The sequence below is a fragment of the Amia ocellicauda genome, chromosome 14, assembly GCF_036373705.1.
Source record: "Amia ocellicauda isolate fAmiCal2 chromosome 14, fAmiCal2.hap1, whole genome shotgun sequence".
NCBI classification, from domain to species: Eukaryota; Metazoa; Chordata; class Actinopteri; order Amiiformes; family Amiidae; genus Amia; species Amia ocellicauda.
In genome coordinates, this window is record NC_089863.1 from 28613952 (window position 1) to 28635314 (window position 21363).

Sequence of the window (21363 nt, forward strand, 5' to 3'; positions counted from 1 at the left end):
TATCTTATGGTAGCAGTTGGATAGGACCCATAAATTAGTCAATGGTCTAAAACATGGCCAAGCTATGGGCTTCTGTGGTGCTCACTGTGAAAAGGTCGTCTATAGCAGAAAATGGATTTTGGACTAATCTTATCCACTACCAACCATAATTACTTATATGTGTCTGGTTTCACTAGCCGAGGCTATTTTGGAGCCCATGCATTTAATCTAATCATTCCACAAACTCAGCAAATGCAATTTCACTTAGTGGTCCCGTTTGCTCCCCACAAATGTGTATAAAAGTATAAGCAATCGATGGCCCCTTTATTCAACACAGAACATGTGTCACGCAGGGCGGATGGTAACAGTCACTAAGCAAGCCACATGTTACCAAGACACAACGAGGATGAGTAATAACTGTTCAGTTGGCTGGCGTCCTTTATCTACAAGGCAACATTGGCGTGAGCACCACTCCCACCGCATAGGAATCCCTCTCACACATCATAGAGGATGATTCAGTCTCCAAGGCCACTCACAGGGGCGTAGGTAACAGGCCAGAGAGCGGGGAGATTCAGGGGGGGAGAGCAGCACTAGAACTGCATTATTATGTTTGTTCTTCTTATTATTAATCATGTATTTTATCGTTCCTGCAGTTTCCACGGTTGCATTTTGTTGACCTAACCTGCCTTCTCGTCATCTTCAGCCCACCCCCCCTGCCTTAGATTTCTGGGCTACGCTCTGCATGGATGGTATTGTTATACTGATAACTGGTATCTACATTAAAAGCTAATAGGGACTGTGTGTGTGTGTGTGTGTGTGTGTGTGTGTGTGTGACATTAGTACTGTTATCATAGATTTCCTATATAATATCAGTACAGGGGCACCATCACAGCCACAACCGCGCCACACACCAGGGCTGAGGTGATCAATCCCACTGTTTCAGACCCATCCCAAATGCCAATCCCAATAACAGGGAACAAAGCTCTATATTTTATCAGAGAGATCCTTATATATTGCACCTGCCATATGTTTTCCCTTTTGTTCATATTTCCACTTGGATGTATTTTCAGTCTGTAATCTTAGATTTGGTTTATAGGGTGGGAGTATAAGGTGACGCTTATTTCTATAAAATATGTTCCAATATATAAAAGCGTTCAGTGTCGTATCGTAATGGGACACTATTTGCACATGGAGGTGACTGCCTTCAAATGCACTTTAATACCCAATAATACCAGTCGGAAGAAGGCTATATCGGTTTCCTTCTTGGTGTGCTGGTCACAATATAGTCGGCATTTGTAGTGGTTACACTTCTATAAGCAATGGTCGCTGCAGTAATCGGGTGTCTGACAGGTATATTGGGGTTGAGACATTGTTTACAGTCTTGCTGAAGATTGTCCATTGACAGGACTGCGATAAAGCTGATTAATCTGCATGTGCAAACAAGCAGAGTGTTGTTCTTCTGCAAAGGTTAATAGTCTTATTCAGAGAAACCAGCACCCAGCAGCTTTTTCCAACCATCCCTATTCCTTATCTTGTAAACACAACAAACAAACAAAACAAGTAGCAGTTCACCGCATTGGCTGCATCCCTGCTAACATACAATGTTGTAGCAACGTTGTGTTAGCTGGGGTGTGTTTTTAATAGTTTCGTTATGTTTAATCAGCATTGGAATCGGCTACGATTCTTAAACGTAACAAAAATAAATTTGTGTTTTTCACTAGGAAGATATCTGTGTATCTAATCCTGACGTGTGTAATTTATAAGTTATCAGGTCGTGAGAAGAGTGTCTGTTATTATACGAGACGCACTGTTGTCATATGATAGACAGCCAATCAGCCGTGAGAATTTACATCCGTTCGAACTGACGCATTTCCTTTAAAATATAACTCCAATTTAAAGTTCCTGGAGAGTTTAAGAACAACACATAGCTTTTAGTAGTTCATGCAAAACTTACTGTCAAATGCAGACAAAATGTTTTTAGATAATGTCAATTCTAGGTGTTGTACTTTTGTGATGTAACGCTACTGAAGAATGACGTAAAGGTAAGGAGGTGTGTGAGCGCCAGGTAGGAGTACGTTTGGAACTTTGGATCCCACACCACATTTTCTCTCAATTTGGTGGCCTAAATTTTATGTTGATTTATAATTATACTATTGATAAGATACCAGTTAAATTTTCCTAGCCTGGTCCTTAGTGTATAAGCACAAGTATGTTTCACCTCACAAATATTGTATATGGAACAACAGGGATACAATGTATAAGAACAAGTCTTTGTTTTTGAAGCATTTGTTTGATAATGATATTCTAGTGGTGAGTCAGCTGTTTAATGCAGAAGGTCAACTATTAAATTATGCAGAATTCCTTGCCCATTTTAATATACCTGTTACTCCTAAATAGTTTGCAATAGTATTTGATGTCATCCCAAGAGGAGCCATTATGTCCCGTAGGGCATCTCTTATCCCTCTGAACTACCCCGGCTTGATCCAGCTGACTCCCCAGTAGGAAAAGTCTGTTTTTCCCTGACATCTAATAATAATAGAGTAATATGCTCGTTATTATACTTTATCCATTCCTAACATTACAGTTTATTAGAATAATGTTGTACCTGATATTGACTGGAAGAAGGTCTGCTACCACATAAGTACTTACTCACCAATAAGGTTAGGGAACTATCCTTTCGAATAATCCATAGATACTACCCTGCTAATCACTTAAACAAATTCAAGAGGGATATCGATGTAAGTTGTTCTTTTTTTGAATAGCACCCTGAGACTGTTTTGCACATATTTTGGCAGTGCCCACGAACAAGATCATTATGCAAAGACATCTCTAGATTTTTGATCAATAACGTTTATAAATAATTATCTTTATTGTGGGAGAATGTAATTTTTCATTTTATCTTCTCTGTACTTGTCTATGATCTCGAGCGGTACGCGGTATGATGCAAACGAGCCGTTGAACCCACTGTGAGGAAGTGAAATCTGAACACGTTTTCATGTTACTTTGAATTAAATTGATCAGTCTTACCTGAATGTGATTTGATTGTAAACATATGCACTTCTGTCATTTTGATTTTATTTTAAATTCTTCTTCAAATAATTATCTATGGTTTAATACAAAACGAAAGTGCTTTGATAATATTAAACGCCAATCTGGGGGTGCAGAAGGCAAGTTTTGCCCGCCAATCGAAATTATTAATCGAATCGAGTATTCCACAATTTATATGGTATAACGTTACTGTGCTGGTGAAATATATAAGCGCCTTTTCCTGAATAAAACCATTCAAACAAAGTGATTGGATACAGAGTTTAATTTGTCAACCAATCACGAAAGAAAAGAAACACAGGCATGACAAGAGTAGCTTACAGTACAATATTTGTATGATGTGACGGAGAATGTTTATCACCCACAGCAATTATAGTAATAATTCTGGAAACCAGAAGACACTGGACTGTACTGAACTTTACTTGAACCAGTATTATTATCTAGGCCGGTCACCTGTTTGTACACAATGTCCTCGTACACCATAGTCAGGCTGGCCAAGAACAGTTTTGTTTAAACCGGACACATATTACCTTGTCCACACCCAAAGGCGAGTCCTCTTATTTTATTATCATGGCTTACCCCCTTGTGGACAACACAGCAAACTGCATCACAGGCAAGTGTCATTATAAAGCCAACATCCTATATTTTTAACACGGAAAGAGATTATGTAAATATCTCAATAGAACATCCACAGAATTTTAAATGGTAGGCGGTAGTGGTCATTCATTACTACATCAGCTTTTATCAGATATTTGCTTTTATTTAATTTAAAAAAAATCAACAGAAGTCTGACTGACGGAAACGGAGGGGCTGGGCTCCAGGATGTTGGGTGGGCCGGGATCAGGGGGCGTCCAGGGGAGTGTCTGACCTGCAGGACTCCTGTGTGCTCGGTGTGTCCAGCCACAGCTCCAGAGCGAACTTGGTGCCGGTACTGACCCGCTCCACGTCCTCGCCCCATGCCGGAGCCCGTCCCAACAGCACCGACACCGGCAACGCTGACTGACTCACACTGCCCTCCAGGGATACCTCCGACATGCTGAAAGGGTTAGGTAAGACATCAGTCCACATACAGCACTGAGCTGAGGAGACAGGTACTGCGACACACACACACACGCACACGCATACGCAAACAGAGACATACAGCAAAACACAAATGGATACGGGGGAAAGCACACACAGGAATACAGCTGCACACAGTGAAACATCACACAGACACATCATGAATACACATTGACACACAGTGAAATACACACACAGATGTACACTAACACACAATAACAGAGTAAATACACACCCACACACAGCCACAATGTCAGTACCTGACTGTCAGGGGCAGGTCAGGTGGTGCTGTCCCAGAATGTTCTGATCCGTCCACAGCAGACACAATAGCCCTGACCAGCGCAGTGTCCAACCACACACAGCCACTGACCTCCCCGGGGTCAGGGTGCAGCCTGGACTGAGAGAGGGGGGAAGAGAAACCAGTCACAATAGACACACAGACAGGTTGGCCTCCCAGTGTTTTATACACAGTCTGGACATGGAGAGACACTGACTGGGACCCTGACACTGAGACTGACACACACATTTACTCTGACAGCAAAACAAAGTAACAGATATAAACACACGCACTGACTGACAGTAACCCCCAGAGGCAGCCAAAGTGGCCCAGACACACTGACACTTGGTACCTGGAGTTGCAGGTGAGTGTGGCAGGTGCGCAGGAGCATGTAGATGACGATGTGGTGTCGCCGTGGCAGCCCTCTGGTCAGCATGGGGGGGTACGCTGACTGGTGGGGGGCACAGGACAAAACAGTCAGTTCTTTAAACAGTCACTACACATCATGAAACATTTTGAGAATACTGAAACCAACACTCTCACACGCACACGCAATCCCCCTCCCCCTCTCTTACCTCCCACAGCCCCAGCAGCGTGGATGAAAACTCTTCAGGGGTCAGTGCCAGGCCCGTCTCCTCCTTCAGCTCCCTCAGACCAGCCTCTAGCAGCTGCAAAACACAGGGCAGCGGTATGGAGTTGCGGTCAGAGCTCTGGACTCCTAAGCGGACGGTGGGTCAAATCCCAGGTGGGGGACACTGCTGCTGTAACCTTGAGCAAGTTACTTTACCCAGAATGCACCAGTGAAAACCCAGTTGTCTACAGGGGTAATTATATGTCAAAATAATGTGTAGGATGTAAAGGAATGTGCACATACTTATATATCAGATTTTATTTTTCTGACATTGTGTGTGTGTGTACACAGCTCTGAAAATTATCTACGCATTATATAGATTGATAGATATCAAAATGCGCAAATAGTGCAGTTGAGGAATCCCATAGGTGCTATCTAGACACACTTAGGGATATCAAATAATTACTGTGGAGCAAACTATCCGAGAGATTAATAACAATGTAAAAGAAAATGGAAAAACATGAACACTTGAACTTTTAATAATAATAACACACCCTAGACCCCTCAGCCCATGCACATGATCTTTGTGGTGACACCGAGGGGAGGTGGCCGTTCAGCCATTAAACTGAGTCTAGCTGGGAGGGACTGTGTCCTCGGTTAAAGGACTAGCGACTGGCAGCTCGCCTGGGATCACTACGCTCTGGAGGGGTGGGACTGAGCAGCCCAACACCAGACCTGTCCCAGCAGGGGCTGCGGTCGGAGACGGAGTTGCTACCTCTTCGCCCAGCTCCACGTGACCCCCTGAAAGAGACAGGAAGAGCAGGAAATCGGATATAGGCGACAACAGAGGGCCCTGGGAAACATTGTTGTGTTGGTGATGATGTTGATTAGTGTCAGTCAGAACCCAGCCCTACCTGGTGGCACCCAAACGTTGGGGAAGATCCTCAGGCCGGCCGCCCGCCGCGTCAGCAACACCTTCTGATCGGCCGTCTGCAGCAGGATGGCCACGCCTACGTCCACACCTCGGTTCTGGACGTCCTGTGGGAGGGTGGCGGCCTCGGAGAGTGACAGGTGCTTGAAGGAGCAGAAGGGAGCTCTCTGGAGGGGGGGGACAGGGGTGACTTCAGCACTGCTTCCAATCCAAATTGATTATGCAAGATGCCGATTGTTCACAGATCACAGAGGAGACAGAAAAGCGGATCTGACCCTGAGCAGCACCCTGGTGGCGCCCTCCCTCTCGCCCGCCGACACCACGAAGCAGTTCCTCTCCAGCGTGCAGCCCACCTCCACCTGGTCGTCATGGCAGCCTGGGAAGTGTCCCGTGATGCTCTGGGCGGAGACGGTTGCAAAATGAGGTGCGAACAAACATCAGTGGAGGAAAGGAAAGAAGGGGGGAACGGGGACAAAAGTTGAGTGAGAAGGTGTGTATGTGTTTAGAGGGGGGGTAAGGGACACAAATAGGAAAACAGAGGGAGAGCTGACTGACCTGCACAAAGCGAGCGCACTGAGGGACCGAGTTTCCCTCGGACAGGTAGACCAGCACCTTCTTCACAGCCTCCATGGCCCGCACTCCCGCCCGCTGCTGCGCACAGACACGTTGACACTCACTGGCAACGGTGACCCATTAAAAGAGTTGCGGTCCCTAAGTTCTGCGCAGATCTGCTGATTTCCACTGATCCCATTGCACAGAACTAATGAAGTCTGGGTTACAAGAACGCAACCTCTATACATTTAATTGACCACGACTAAAGTGAAATCTGTTTATCGTGCCAAGACAGACATTGTACCACTGCTAACGATATTTCGGTTTCTGTAGAGCAGATTTCCGCAGTTTTGCGCAGACCTGCAAATTGCATAAAACTGGTTCAAAGTTGCCGATCTGTGCAGAACTGCCAAAATCTGTGATAAAGACGCAACCACTGCACTTTTCAATCCAGATTAAGTACATTTATTTTCATCCCGTTGTGTCATTAACTTTCAATGACGGACACGGTCCTTTATTGCGCAAACACTATACTGTATACTGTATACTGACAACTAATGAACTATACATGACCCTTCTCGCTCTCCGTCGATGGAGCCGTCAGTCACATAAACACATAGGATTCAAATACACATATATAGAGTTAATATTTGAGACTAACCATACCCGAGTGCACTCCCCTTTCTTATCTTAAAGAGAAAGTCCATTCATGTCGGTAGCTCTCCGAGTTAGTTACAGGCTGACGGGAAGTGGAACTGTTTACTTCCGTGCTGCTGACCGACTGCTTCCTCCACATGCAGCGCAACACGGACGACCCCTGGCGTTCACTGCCAGAACTGCTCCTTGCGCCTGACTGGGTATGTATTATTGTACTTACAGTATGCAGCTTAATATCAGTGATCGTGTGTAATCGAACAAGTAATAGTATAATTTAGTTTAGGAGAAGTATGCATCAGTAATATCATCATCACTATTATCATTATTATTATTGACCATACAGTTGAAATTGCCCCAAGCATAATTAAGCAGTTTTTTCATCATAACCCAATTATAATATGCTAATACACGTCCAATAAGCAAAATACAAACTGTGGTAGAAAAGTGACACAAACAATGTCATAGGGCACCTCTATATGTATCTTGATACACACATGGGCCCTCTCACATCTCAACTCTCCCATCCCATCCCATCCCACCACTGTCCCAACAGACAAGTTGCAGACAAAGCTCCTACCACTCTGATACAAAACAGAGGTTCAAATTGCAACATCAGCCATATTGTTCATTTGTTTATTGACGATTTACAACACAATTTTATGATTGTACAACAGACAGTAACTCTCGCCAAAAGCACTCCAGGGCAGGCAAGGTGCATGCTGCAGTTTCATCACAAGGGGGCGACATAGATGCACATGCACACACACACACACTTACACATGGCAGCAGGGCAATTTACAGCAGCCTGTCCACCTAAGCAGCCTGCCTCTGGGCAGTGGGAGGAAACCGGGGGCGAAAACCCAGGTGGCACAGGGGAGAGTAGGCCCATGCCACACAGGCAGAAGCACAGGCCCAAGTCCAACACGTCACCACGCCTCCCCACAGAGACCTCCAAGTCCTGTGCTACATCCAGCCTGTGGTCTGTCCCTGCAGCCCATAACATGGGCACCGTGTCTCCCCAGAGTCCTGAAAGCTGGAGATCTGGTTCAGCATACCGCCTGTCTCTGCATGCTGTAGATGTGCAGAAGCATGCTGTGCACCTCGTCATCCATCGTGCCCTGGAGGGGGTGGGTGACAGAAGCCGGGAGTCGGGCAGCAGTGTACAAAATTCCAACAGTATGTCAAACTCTGCATTCCTGCCTTGAGCTCGGCTGTGGGTTGAATGCTGCACCCCTCCCGAGCACAACACTACACTCAGATGGCACTTGAATATCGCTGTATGCACAGGGCACAACTGTGTGTGTTTACCTGTGTCTATGTGTGTTTTTACATGTGTCTGTGTGTTTCTGTTTACCTGTTTCCATGTGTGTGTTTAACTGAGTCTGTGTCTGTGTGTTTATACCTGAGTCTGTGTTGATGTGTTTATCTGTGTCTGTGTGTGTGTGTGTGTGTGTGTGCATGTTTGCCTGTGTCTATATCTGTGTGAACTTTACCTGTGCAGCTCTGAGCAGGTGTGTTCGGTACACCGAGATCACATCGTGGTGGTGCTTCCTGACCACCTGAGAGAAACAGAACACACCGGACACATCAGCATTCACTGCAGAATGGGAAAGCTTAAGAAACGATCACAATAACCAAGAAGAACGCAAGAAATCTGAAAATCCCAAATGAGATTATTTGCCAACACTATGTCTGAATTCGGGATACAAGTGAAGGGGGGATGGGGATGGGTTAAATTATTAAATAAGTTTGAGTAATTGAACTTGTCTATTGATACAAAGTGTTGAAATGAGGGTTGGGCTGTGGTTTGGGCTGGGCTTAGTGTTGGAGTACCCAGTGAACTCAGGCTTTTGTTAGGGCTGCATTTCTACTGAGGTAACTGAACCAATGTGGAATTGTGTGGGCCCGGCACTGGCGTTGGCTGGGGTTGGGGTCCAGGCTGCTGTTCGAGGCTAAAATGGGACAGGAGGCCAACTGCTGTCATACAATGAGCTACAGAGACGGGGCCTAGTTTCAAAACAGCTCCATCTGACCTTGATCTGCTCCCTCAGTTTGAGTGTCTCTTGCTGGAGGAAGGTGCTCTGATTGGACAGCGTCTCCACTTCGTCCTGCAGGCGGACAATCTGATGACAGAGAAGCAAAGAGATCCAGCTAGGTTTTGGACACAAGAAAGCATTATGACTTGTCTAACATTTTCGACCTTTTGTCCAGGTTGCTGCATCTGTCTGGCAGTGATGTAGCATGCTTTATGCTTGTGCTGATACATTGCATTTAGATTGATATGACATTTTAATAGCCCTGGGAGACACACATCTATTAAGCGATTTAATAAAAATAATAAAGAACAAGTTGCAGTAAATATTTAATAACTCAGGAAGATTGATTTTAAATGGTTTACAAGAACAACAGGAACGTGAACAACAATAATAATTATTATAATAACAATGTTTCAGCATTTGGGCACTTTTGCCAGGGTTTTGACTGTGGTTGCCCCATCGGTGTGTGGCAGTGGTCTCCTCCATGGACTCCCGAAGGCCTTCACTGTGTGCTACCACACTGAGCCACCCGATCTCAACAGTGCCCTACTATGGTGAATGTGTCAGGGGACAGAAGGGACAGACCAGGGCACAGGCCTAACATGGTATTGGGACAGGTGGTGTCCAGAGAGACGGGCTGGTTTCCAGGCCTCACCATGTGGTCCTTGTCCCGTCCGGAGTCCTCGAGCCGGTCTGCCCTCTCCTGCAGCTGCCTTAGGCTCTCTCTCAGCCCCCAGGCTTCGCTCTCCCGGTTGGCAAGCCTCGCCTCCAGATCTGTCACTTGCTGGCTCAACTTGGCGCCCCCCCTCCGCTCATCCTCCACCTCATGCTGGGCAGCCTGGCACTGGGCAAACAGCCGGCCCACTTCCCCACGCAGGGCCTTGGCCTCCCTGTCTGCCTCCGCTCGGGCCTCATCCAGTCGTCGATCCTCCCGAGCCTCCAGGTTGTGCACCTCACCGCAGGCCCGGTCCACCTCGGCCTGCAGACGCTCCACCTCCGCCCGCCTCTGGCCCAGGTCCTCCTCCATCCTTTCCACCTCAATGCGCAGAACCGCCACCTTACTCTCCAGCCCCAATACTGTCCGCTGGTGCTCCTCCCGGCTCACTGTCTCCTGTCCCAGCTCCCCCAGACGTTCCTCCAGCGCCCGGATGCGCTGCCTGGCCTCTGGGAGCTCCTCTAATTGAGTCCTCAATGTGGTCTGGGCCTGCTGGTACCTCAGGGATAGGCTTGCCACCTTCTGCAACAGTTCTTTCATCGCTGGACACTCGAATGCTCCCTTCCGCCCCCTGTCCACCTCATCCGGCCCTCCGCCACCAACCCCCGCTTCTTCTGCCTCCTCCCACAGGATGTCAGGTGGGAAATAGTCCCCCAAGGTTCGGATCTCGGCCTCCTGGATCTCCAGCTGGGCTTGGAGATTTCTGGACACCTGGGGGGGTGACAGAGGGGAGGGGTCTGAGTCGCCTTGAGCACAACAATAAGAGCAGACTACAAACACTGATGTGGGGCGACACAGTACAGTAGAGCAGGGTCTCTAGCCCTGGTCCTGGAGAGACACATTTCTCAATGACAGAACTCAACTAATCACTGTCACCAGAATTAAGAATTAAGTGATCTTGCTCAAGACCCAGAGGACCAGGTCTGGGTGATGGCAGCACTACTCTCTGGCTCACTGCACCCATTCCTCACCTCCTTCTCCCTGCTCAGGTCATCCTCCAGGCGCCGCAGCTCCCGTTTCATCCTCTCTGTCTTGTCTCCATCCCCCCTTCCCTCGTCCTCTTCCTTCTTCTCCCTCCTGGCCAGCTTCCTCTCTTGGAGGACCACCCCGGAGACCGAGACGCAGGCGGGTGCTTCCTTCCCCTGCTGGACAGTACCAGGGGCAGGGGGGGACACCCTGGGGGACATCGTCTGGAATATACGGCCCATGCGCCTCCAGGACAACCCAGGACCAGGGCTGGCAGAAAGGATGGGAACGGGAGGGCCAGACTGGGGGGAAAATTTAGGGTGCACAGTCGCCCCCTGGAGGAATTCCAGCAGCGAATCCATGACATCCGGCTCTGATTCCCACCTGCCCCCGGCTGACTGCCGCTCTGCCCCTGGTCCCCCTTGCTCCCCTTGGCCGCCCGACAGCACCTTCTCAGACTTCCAGGGTCTCATCTGGGCAGAGCCGCTGCTCCCCACCACTGCCCCTCCCTCCCCCGTAAAGTCCCCCACCGACACGGGCCGAGAGCCCCTACTGCTGATGGGTGGCCGCTGCCTTGACCCCTGCCTCGGCCCCTGCCGCTCGCCTGGCCGATCTAGTGGGCACGGCTGCCCCCGCAGGTTCTGGTTCTGGGCGGTCAGCTGCAGGACCAGGCGCTCCAGCTCCCTCACGCTCTCCTGCCAGGATGCCCGGCACCGCTCATGGTCCTCCAGGGGTACGAAATCCGACTGCAGGCGCCCCTGGGGGAGGGAGAGAGGGGAGGTGTGGCCACAAAGGGACAGGAGAGAGGGGAGAAGGGACAAGGCACCAGAATGAGGGACAGAGAATAAAGGAGACATACACACACATATACATACACACACACTCTCTCTCTCGCACACACACATACACACACCTTGGGCCCCCCACCTCCATTCTCTGACTCACCTTGAGGCAGTCCAGCTCTCTCTGCAGGTTCTTGCTTAGCTGCTGCCTGGCCTGCCTCTCCAAGACAGCCTGGCTGTAGCCCTGCCTCACCTCCCCCAGCAGCTGCTTCAGCTCGGCGATGGTGCCACCCAAGGCCTCCCTGCCCCTCCACAGCTCTACCCCTGGCACGCTGCCCTTGGTTTGCTGCCTCACCACCTCCAGCCTCTGCTCCACCTCCTGCAGCCTCAGCCTCAGAGACTCATTCCCTTGGGTGCACTCTGACAGCTGCAGTTACAGAGACACACCGTGTGGAACAAACAACTATACATATATATTAACATATGGAAGATGATGTGGGTCTTGTAGGGTATTTGCTAAAACTGTTTCCCTCTCCCTTCTCTCCTGTCCCCTTGTCCCCTCTCCCTGTCCCCCTTGTCTCCTCCACCTGTCCCTCCATGTCCGCCATGGCTGAGCTCTGTCTCCTCTTGCGCATCTCATACTGGGCCAGCACAGCCCTCATGTTGTCCAGGTGGCCCTCGATCTCCGACACCCTCCTCTCTGCGCTGGCCTTCCCCTCTAGTGCCTCCGCCAGCCTCCGCGCTGCCTCCAGCTGTTCCCGCATGTGCTCAACGCCGACACTCTGCACCCCCTGGGCCCAAGTACACGTGGCCCAAGTCAATGAACACACACACCAAAAAACAACACAACACAAACACATGCACAGATGAGCTTAGCTATTGTATTGACCCTCTTGTACAATGTGTCAGTGAGAAATGCTCTCATCTCATGGCAGGCTGAACACACACGGATTCTTCACCTGCATCTGAACACAGGGCAAGTGTACGTCTCCCTCTCTCTCTGTCACCCACACTCACGCACTCCCACATTCTCACACACAAACTCCCCCCAAGCACCTACCTCTTGTTTCCTCCTCCTCTTCAAATCCCCGTCCTTCCTCTTCTCCTCCTCCTCCTCGTCCGCTCCCACCACCCTCCATTGGCCTCCCTCGCTCGCACTCCTCCCCCGCAGGAGCCTTGCCACCCTGCCCAGCATCACCTTCTCTTCCTCCTCCTCTCTGCGGGCCGCCTCCTCCACCACCACCGCCTCCTCCCTGCCCCCACCCTGCCTCCCCAGCAGGGCCCTCAGAATCTCACTGTTCCGCCTCAGTCGGCTGCGCAGGGCCTCGGCCTCCCCGGCGAGCGTCTCGCACTGCCTGTCCCTGAGGCTCAGCTCCTGCCGCAGCTGGACCGCCTCCCTGCCCCCCTCCTCCAGCTGCTCCCCGCCCGGCCTCCACTGCTGTTCCGGGGCGCCCACCACCATCGCCACCGCCTCCCTGGGCAGAGGTTCCACCGCGAGGCTGGGGATGCCCTGGGGAGACATGGGCCCGAGAACAAGTTGTATCTTTGTTTGTTTGTTTGTTTTGGTGTACCGTGAAGCCAGTTCCCCCTGCTGGAGCCCGAGTCCAAGATCTTTTAACCATTTTATGAATGATTGCTTTTAAAATGATATATGAATGAATTTTTAACTGTTTTTAAAGATTTAGTTGTTTTTAAAACACAAATTGTTTAGGGTTTTTTTGGTTTAGTTTTGTTTTATTTTTTTGTCAAATACATTGTCCGTTTTGGATTTAATTTTAAATGCATTGGACCTTTTTTGTTTGTTTTTTATTTTTACCTTTTTAATTGTTTCTTTATTTTGTCCAATGCATTTTCAGTTATTTTCAATGTATTTGACTTTTATGTTGGTTAGCAGTTTTGCTTTAATCACGTTTGTTTTGTTGTTTTGTGCACTTGTTTATTTAAAGTTAAGTTTTTTTGTTTTTGATTTTGTTAAATCACAAAGATTTTAAAAATTTTAAGTGATTTTAAGAATTGATTTTAAAAAGTTTTTAATCATAAGCATTAAAAATTTGAATTGTTTTTATTTGAAAAATGTAAAATACTATAAACAATAAAACAGTACCGTGAAGCCAGTTTGAAGTGCCAGGGAGAGAAAGAGCAGATATAAATATTGTACTTTTTTTTAAGAAATGAAAAGAAGATAAGTGAAATGCTAAAATAACAGCAATGAATCTCAACGGCTGAAGCAACCTGATGCCCCCTTAACCTCCGACCTGGACCTACCTGAACTGCGCTTGTCATTTTAACTGCATCCTTCTCCGAGCCTGTAGACAGAAGACACAGTGTTAGAGACACTGTACAGAACAGGACACTCCTGTATAGTATAGTATAGTATAGTATAGTATAGTATAGTATAGTATAGTATAGTATAGGGCCCAGACTGGAGCCAGCGTTGTGTGGACTATAGTATAGTATAGGGGCCAGACTTGAGCCAATGTTGTACTCAATGTATAGGCCCATGATGGGAGTGGAGTACCATTGTGAGCCTGGCACAGCAATCCCAGCACATTGGACACCTCCTGGTTGCCCCCCTGTCTGGCGTAGTGGGTGGCGTCTTGGCCCAACTGGTCCAGGGCTGCCAGGTCTGCACCCAGTCTCACCAGCATCCCCACTGTGTCCACACAACCAGCGCCTGCTGCCAGCATCAGGGCTGTCCTACAGTGGGGGGAGTGGGGAAGGGGGCCAGGTTAAGGGGAATACAGAGAGGAGTGTGAAGCCGGTTCCATAACATACAAATATATACAAATAAAAAATAACTACTGAACAATAACAGGACCTGCAAAACTGGGAAAAGACCACGTGCGAATAATTTTTTGTGGCCCATCTGTATTGTCAACATGTCGCTTCCAAGGCCGAACTTAAAAATTCTTTGTACCACTCCCTGACTTGAGTAACGCCTCAGTGTGCAGAGAAGTTGGCATCTCTTTTGCTCAGGTCAAAGGTTCACAGTGGTTTGACACCCAGACGATTCCTGCCCCACCCCACCCCGCTACATGGGCTGACTTCAGACAGTGTCGGACGGACCCTCACTAATAAACACGTTGTATCATATTTTTCACACAGTTTTTCTGGCCCAGACTTACAACCTGTCTTACATCTTATGCACAGGGCCAGGAGAGATGGCAAGAGAGAGGTGGGGTTGAGAGGGACAGGAGGGGAAGAGATAGGGATGGTGTATGGGCGAGAGAGAAAGCAGTTTCTTGTGTGGCTGGCTGCCCAGCTTGGTTTTCTCCTCACCGTAACTGTGGTTCTCCTCAAACTCTCTTCTACTCTTAATAAAACAAGGCCACACTGCCCCTCCACTGGTCAAGAGAGCCGGGGGCTGGACACAAGTGTCGCACACACTCACCTGCCCCGCATGTCCGCGGCGTTGACCTCTGCCCCTCGGCCGGCCAGCTCTTCGCACACTCGCCAGTGTCCGAGGGCTGCGGCGGCCGCCAGTGCCGTCATACCCTCCTACAACAGACAGACAGACAGGGATGCAGAGAGGTGAGGCCACTACCACCAAGATTTTGAAGAATCTTACTCACAGGTCGCTACAGAACACGGCATGTTCCATAACCTTAGACCTCCCCCTCTCCCCCGCTGCTCTTGACTCCTTTGAACACGAGAGACAATCACAAGGCATAATAACACAGAGTATGCTCCACAACCTTTGACCCCTTCCTCTGCCTCTCTCTGGTTAGCCACATAGGCAGGTAAGTGTTTTGTATTAACCTTCATTTTGGTGAGCTGGAGCAGGAACTCAATGCATGTAACCGTACCACAAGCTGTGAATGAATATCATTTTAAGCCAAGTTTAACACAGACTTATTACTTGTAAGCTAGTGGATACGTTTTGAGATCTTTTGTAATTTGTAATTAATTAGACACTGCCTTCATTCTCTCGGTCCTATTTTATGTTTTGCATTTTTTTATATTGCTGCTGAGAATTAAGGAGAAGAAAAAAGCAAATTTAGTGTGAACAAATTAACAAACAAGTATGTAAGTAATAATAAATAAACTGTTTTCTTTATGGTCTTTCGTGTTCTTCTTTAAACCCCCGACCACGCAAACCCGCAATGGCGAGGACTGCGGTCAGGACGCTACCTGGAAAAACACGAAGCATAAATAAGGACTGGTGACCCATGGATGCCAGAATGAGCAGCTGCATCACCTCCTACCATCCCCCTCTCCCGCCCCCCCACCCAAGCTCGGAAAGTTTTTTGAAAGCACCAAAACACGTGGATAAATCAGTTGAGCTCTCATCCTCCCACTCCCCCTGATTGAGTTTAGAGAGAATTTCCTGGGGCGTGCTGATCGCCTTCTCTTCCTTTCATATCATACCCATAACTGGCCTGCAGATTTATGTCTCCGATTGCGGCAGGCAATAAAAGCAATTATGGGCACTGGCATTTGCAAATCTCCCTCTCTCAGCTCTCTCCCCAGGGAGTTCAATTAAACTTGACAGTAGCTCTCATCGGGCTGCAGATTAATGAACAGGGTCTTAATCAAGCAAACCTAATCAAGATGCCTTGTGTGGTTTTGTGAAAAGGGCAGGATCTGGGCTGTGCTCGGCTGGAGGTGCTCTGTTGTTGTTTGTGCATGTGGTTTTGGAGGGAGAGAGACAGAGAGAAGGGTGGGGGGAAGGAAAGAGGGAGGGAGATAGAGGGGTGAGAGGAAAATAAAGAGAGAGAGGAGATGGTGACAGAGAAAGAGAGAGATGGGGAGGGGAGGGGAGAGAGGTGGGGCAGGGGGGAGGAGGAGGGAGAGAGAGATGGAGTCAGAGAGAGAGAAAGGTTAGCATAGAGGGGGGAGAGGTAGAGAGGGATAAGAAGGAGAGGAAGTGGGAGAGAGGCGGGGGTGGGAGAGGCAGGAGGGAAAATATGAGAAAGGGGAATTGGAGAAAAAATGAGAGAGAAAAGAGGAAGGCAGGGCACAACAGGTGAGATAGAGAGAGAGAGAGAGAGAGAGAGCGATAGGGCAATACACAGGATAGATTTGATTTGCCTGGCTTTTCTTCTGAGAGAGTTGAGGATGAGAGAGAGGGGAGAGAGGGCAAGAGAGAGACCGTGGGTGGGGTCAGGGTTGCAGGAGGCAAGAGGCAGGAATCGAGAGAGAGAGCGAGAGAGAGAAAGAAATAGCACAAGCATGTAGATTCCTGCCTTGAATCAAACGGAATCATCACACACACTTAACTTATACTCTCCTGTCCACAAACACCCCCAGGGAACATTCGAACCCTTATCAGCGATCTGCAGTTATCAAACCCTGCAACAGCTGGACATTGGACAGTGTTTTAGCTGATATCCTGGACACTTACCTCATCCGTGACGTTCGCTGGGGCTCCGTGTTCACACAGCAGAGTGATGGACGACTGACACCCTGACGTGGCTGTGAATAGAACACACCAGTGGGAGGTTTTTCATCACACATAGCAAAGACACCGACACACACACAGCAAAGACACCAACACTGTATAATAGCATAGTACAGTGTTGTGCAAAAACTGTATAAATTGGGCTAAACTCTCAAAACTAGAAGCCCTGTTTTGGCAGGACAGGACATCAGACAGAGATACAGACCAGCATGGTGGAGGGCGGTGCGTCCTTGGTTGTCTCTGAGGCCCACTGGAGCACCGTGCTGAGAGACAGAGAGACACACACACTGGTCACACACAGTTGCCACTCTGAATGTGCATCTCTCTTAATATCTGTGTGTCTGTGTGTGTTTTACGTTTGTGTGTGTGTGTCAGCGCAGTGTCACTCCAGAGCAGCCCTCACCTGCAGCAGGGTTCTCACGCTGTCCGGCTGCCCGTACCGAGACGCCAAATGCAGAGCACTGCATCCTGGGAAAACCAGAACGACAGCCAGACTGAGCCACTAGGCTGGACATTGTCAAAGAGCAGCACTATGATGCCACAGAATTCCTGCATCTAACTCATTCACACCTCACCCATACCCAACCCTACCTAACCACACCACCTCAATGCCCATAGGTTCCTGTCTGTGTCAATCCGTACCCTCTGTGTCTCTGGCCTGGGTGTCCACGCCCTTGTCCAACATCAAGTCCAGGCACTCCACTAAACCCTTCACCGCAGCTAAGTGAAACCTGAGGGAGAGGTAGGGAGGGGAGAGACAGGGAGAGAGGGAGCGATAGGGGCAGAAAGATAGTGGGCGGTGAGTGTGGGATGGGTTATGGAGTTGGGCAGCCCAACCCAACACAGTCCAGCCCAGTCCACCACAGAACAGTACAGTGTTTAACTCACGATGATCGTCCTTGCTCATCCAGCTTGGTGGGTCGAACGGTCCGACGGGACAGCACTGCCGAAATCTTGTCCACATCCCCCCCATCCACCGCCTTTAGCAGCTTCTGGTCGTCCTTGCCCCATCGCTCAGCCTGCGAGTCCCAGAGCAGAGGAGGGCGTCAGGGAAATAATCAACAAAAAATAAAACATGAAAAAGACAGAAATGACATCAGTCAGCCGCAAGAGGGGGCTGTTTGCTGCATCAGAGCCCAGGCTGTCTTTACACCAAACTCACTGTCTGCTTCCTTGGGAAAATGCTTTGCCTGTCTCTTTTTTCTCTGTCTCCGTTGCTCTCTCGGTCTCATTCTCAGTCTCTCTCTGTCCCTCCATCTGTCTCTCTCTTTCTCTTGGTCTTTCTGTTTTGCTGGCCCCGTCTGTCTCTTTCTCCCTCTCAGTCTCTCTGGGTCGTACATCCGCACCACAGTCAGCCAGTGTGGCCCCTCAGCACCCACAGTGCCCACAGTCACTGTCTCTCTGCACATCTCACACGCTGTCTCTGATTCTTGGAAGGAAAAAAACTCCCCAGGACACACCCAGGTTGACACCAGATGGGTGACAGTCACTGTGGAGACGATAACCTGACAGAACACGTCGTCCCCGCCCGAGGCAAAATGCTTCCACAAAGTCGCAACACGCATGTGACCTGGGAGACTCTGCCTCCCCACACATCCAGAACTAAGAGTCCTCTGAGCTGCAGTCGTCTGCCCCTAACCCCCCACCCACCTTTCCCCACGTGCAAAGACATCGCAATCCCGTTTCTTGTTTTGATCTGTGAGTAGCTCAATATTGTCGCAAGCCAGTACAGCACAGGCAGTCCAGTCGAGTCAGTGACTCTGCAGCAGTCCAGTCCAGTCCAGTCAGTGACTCTGCTTCAGTCCAATCCAGTCCAGTCCTATCAGTCACTCTGCAGCAGTCCAGTCCAGTCAGTGACTCTGCAGAAGTCCAGTCCAGTCCAGTCAGTGACTCTGCAGCAGTCCAGTCCAGTCCAGTCTAGTCCAGTCAGTGACTCTGCAGCAGTCCAGTCCAGTCCAGTCAGTGACTCTGCAGCAGTCCAGTCCAGTCCAGCCCAGTCCAGTCAGTGACTCTGCAGCAGTCCAGTCCAGTACAGTCCAAGCAAAATGACTGAATCCATCCTTAGTAAAGGACATCCCCAAGGACATCAACAAAAAAAAAAAAAAGCACAGATCACAGAACAGACACAGATCTTACACCAAGCGGAGCAGTGGAGCAGGAAAAGAACTTCTTCATGGCCCCCCTGGACACCTCCTGCTCTTAGCACCCCTGAAGACGAATCCGATGGGAGGGGCTGGTCCCAGGGAGGAGGACTGGGGAGCATCCACGCCAGTCAGACCCAGCGCAGCCAGACTGAACCCAGCCAGAGGAAGAGGAGCCCCACGCTGTAGGGCAACCTGTTGTCCCCTCTGTCTGTTTCTGCTCGGTTTCTCCCTGTCTCTCTCTGGTTATTTTGAGAGGTTGTATTTTTTGCTCTGTTCTTCTCCCTCACTTTTCCTGCCTCTCTCTGCCTGACACTGTCCCGTCTCGCTCTCCCGGTCTCAGCTTCTCCCTGGGTTCTCTTTCCCGTCTCTGCCTCTCTCTCTCTCTGCCTCTGTCTCTGTTTCTTTCACTTTTTTCTCTCTCTCTGTCTCCCTTTTCTCTTTCTGTTTTTGGTTTCTCTCTCTCTCGTTACCTGTCCCTCTCTGTTTCTCGCTCTCTCTCTCAGTGTCTGTTCTGCAGGTATTCCTCCACAAAGCTCTTGTATATCTTGAAGGAGATCGGGGCGGGATTCTGACTTCAGGGGGAGGACAGAAACTGTGCTCTATTACCCCAGGGGCCCTTTTTTGTGGCCTAACTTTGCCTGCCTCCCTCCCTCTCTGTCTCTCAGTATCCTGACTTGAAAACACATACCAATCGCGCACACCTGGCCTCACGTTCGCACCACAGGCCCAGACTCGTCCCCAACACTCAGCAGCAGGACAGGAGAGATCACGAACCTGAGAGAAGGAAGATGAAGGAAAGAAAAACAAGCCTTGATTAGTATTCTTTTTAAGATTGTCTATTTTTTAATATTTTTTTTCAATCTTGTTTGTTTTGGGTTTTTTTTACAGCAAAGGAAGGGACTAGGATGTATGTTAGCCCAAACTCATGGTGGTTGCAAGCCAAGCCCCTAGGGGCAGAGTGTGGCTGCAGATGTAGGCCAAGGCATTCCTGTCTGCATTGCTGATTGTCGTTTTGTGAAATATTACAAAACAGCCATATAAACTTTCCGAATAATTATGCTTCAGAGAAAACAACATGGCCCAACAACAAATTGCAGAGAATGAAACAAGAAGAAGAAGCAGAAGAAGAGGAGGAGGAGAAAGGAATTGAAAAGGAGAGTCAGCATGGGCCTGTGTGCGTTCCACTTTTATTCCCAGCCACGTTACCTCACAGCCCGGTTTCAAAATTGGGTGTGGGGGGGGTTAGACATAGGGATTAACTTGGATTGCTTTATTCTCGTTTTGTCTTTTTGGCAGCAGGAGACGCTGCCGCTTTGCAGGAGCAGGGCCGTCCCGGGCCGCAGGAATGCTCAAGTGCTCTTCCGTTGCACCGCAGTGCCTTTTACAGACGTCACCTGGCTCTTAATAAATGTCAGTGCTGAGGTGAAACAGTCTCAGGCTCTTTATCTGCAAATTGTATTATTCCCAGTTCAATGCATTTACTTTTTTCGGGAGGTGCTCGGTAGTTAAAAAATAAAGTTTCGTTCCAGAGTGTCTTTATAGAGCTCTCTATAACAGTTGACGAAAGCCATCTGCTCTGTGGCAGAAGGCTTCATGGCCATGCTGTTCAACAGCCACCCATTTCCACAATCTCTGAAAGCATGAAGTCACGTTCTTTGGTGGCTAATACGTGAGGAGAATTTGTTCTCTCTCCTCTTTTCCTTTCTTGCGTGTGTGTGTGTGTGTCTGCTGTTGTGGGTTTGGTGAAGACGTTTTAAGGAAACGTTTCCTCTTGAGAGCGAGCTGCAACAGGCAGAGCTCAGGATTGTAAACGCAGGTCCCGATTGGTAAACATTCAGCATTCACGTGCAAAATCATATTTCCCACCTCTGACTGGGATGTCCCCTAACAAGAGGAAGGTGAACATCCCTGTAGAATGTGAAATTATTTGTATCAATAAAATGGTTGAGTTATTAATGTCACTTTGAAACAGTGATAGTCAGATAGTCGACTGAGGGAGTTCTGTGTGTGGCAAAGCAGACGGACAGATGAGAGTGCTGTTAGGAATAATTGAAACACTTTCACCGCCTTCGTTGAATAGGCAGAAATAAGGAGGAGCTGGAGTCACACAGCCAACATGTAGAACAGCATCGGTTTTCATTTTAAAATTACAATAAAAATTGGACCGGATAACAAAAATGCACAGAACCAGATTAGAAGTCTAGACTAGAAGACTAGAAGCAACATCACAGGATTCTGGACCACAACT

The 21363-nt window shown here is 48.8% G+C and overlaps 2 protein-coding genes across 5 annotated transcripts; both read right to left on the minus strand.

Annotated features, from left to right (window-relative positions):
• Window positions 1-3271: 3271 nt before the first annotated feature.
• nudt17 (nudix (nucleoside diphosphate linked moiety X)-type motif 17) lies at window positions 3272-7187 on the minus strand. Of its 4 annotated transcripts, none has more exons than XM_066721515.1 (9): window positions 7081-7187; window positions 6418-6513; window positions 6138-6260; window positions 5846-6029; window positions 5707-5732; window positions 4936-5028; window positions 4713-4811; window positions 4344-4480; window positions 3272-4060 (listed from the first exon to the last, which is right to left on the minus strand). In XM_066721515.1, the coding sequence occupies exons 2-9, from the start codon at window positions 6490-6492 to the stop codon at window positions 3865-3867; spliced, it is 933 nt and encodes a 310-aa protein (XP_066577612.1). In that variant the 5' UTR covers window positions 6493-6513; window positions 7081-7187; the 3' UTR covers window positions 3272-3864. The 4 variants fall into 4 exon arrangements, with proteins under 4 accessions (XP_066577612.1, XP_066577613.1, XP_066577610.1 ...); XM_066721516.1 differs by having other exon boundaries at window positions 6418-6510; window positions 7081-7184; XM_066721513.1 differs by having other exon boundaries at window positions 7076-7182.
• Window positions 7188-7690: 503 nt separating this feature from the next.
• On the minus strand, window positions 7691-11277 carry LOC136767616 (ankyrin repeat domain-containing protein 35). The gene is made up of 5 exons (XM_066721517.1): window positions 10794-11277; window positions 9763-10533; window positions 9105-9194; window positions 8565-8630; window positions 7691-8189 (listed from the first exon to the last, which is right to left on the minus strand). Exons 1-5 carry the CDS (start codon window positions 11259-11261, stop codon window positions 8118-8120), a joined length of 1467 nt encoding a protein of 488 aa, XP_066577614.1. The 5' UTR covers window positions 11262-11277; the 3' UTR covers window positions 7691-8117.
• Between the last annotated feature and the right edge of the window lie 10086 nt (window positions 11278-21363).

Excerpts from the sequence above, each read along its gene's own strand:
- LOC136767616 (XM_066721517.1), bottom strand. The coding sequence starts at position 11,261 with ATGAGACCCTGGAAGTCTGAGAAGGTGCTGTCGGGCGGCCAAGGGGAG. Across the intron at positions 10,534-10,793 it reads ACCTGAGCAGGGAGAAGGAG|GTGTCCAGAAATCTCCAAGC; the intron begins GTGAGGAATGGG and ends TCACCCCCCCAG. Across the intron at positions 8,190-8,564 it reads ACCTGCTCAGAGCTGCACAG|GGCACGATGGATGACGAGGT; the intron begins GTAAAGTTCACA and ends CACCCCCTCCAG.
- nudt17 (XM_066721513.1), bottom strand. Across the intron at positions 6,261-6,417 it reads AGTGCGCTCGCTTTGTGCAG|AGCATCACGGGACACTTCCC; the intron begins GTCAGTCAGCTC and ends GTCTCCGCCCAG. Across the intron at positions 4,061-4,343 it reads GACCTGCCCCTGACAGTCAG|CATGTCGGAGGTATCCCTGG; the intron begins GTACTGACATTG and ends TAACCCTTTCAG.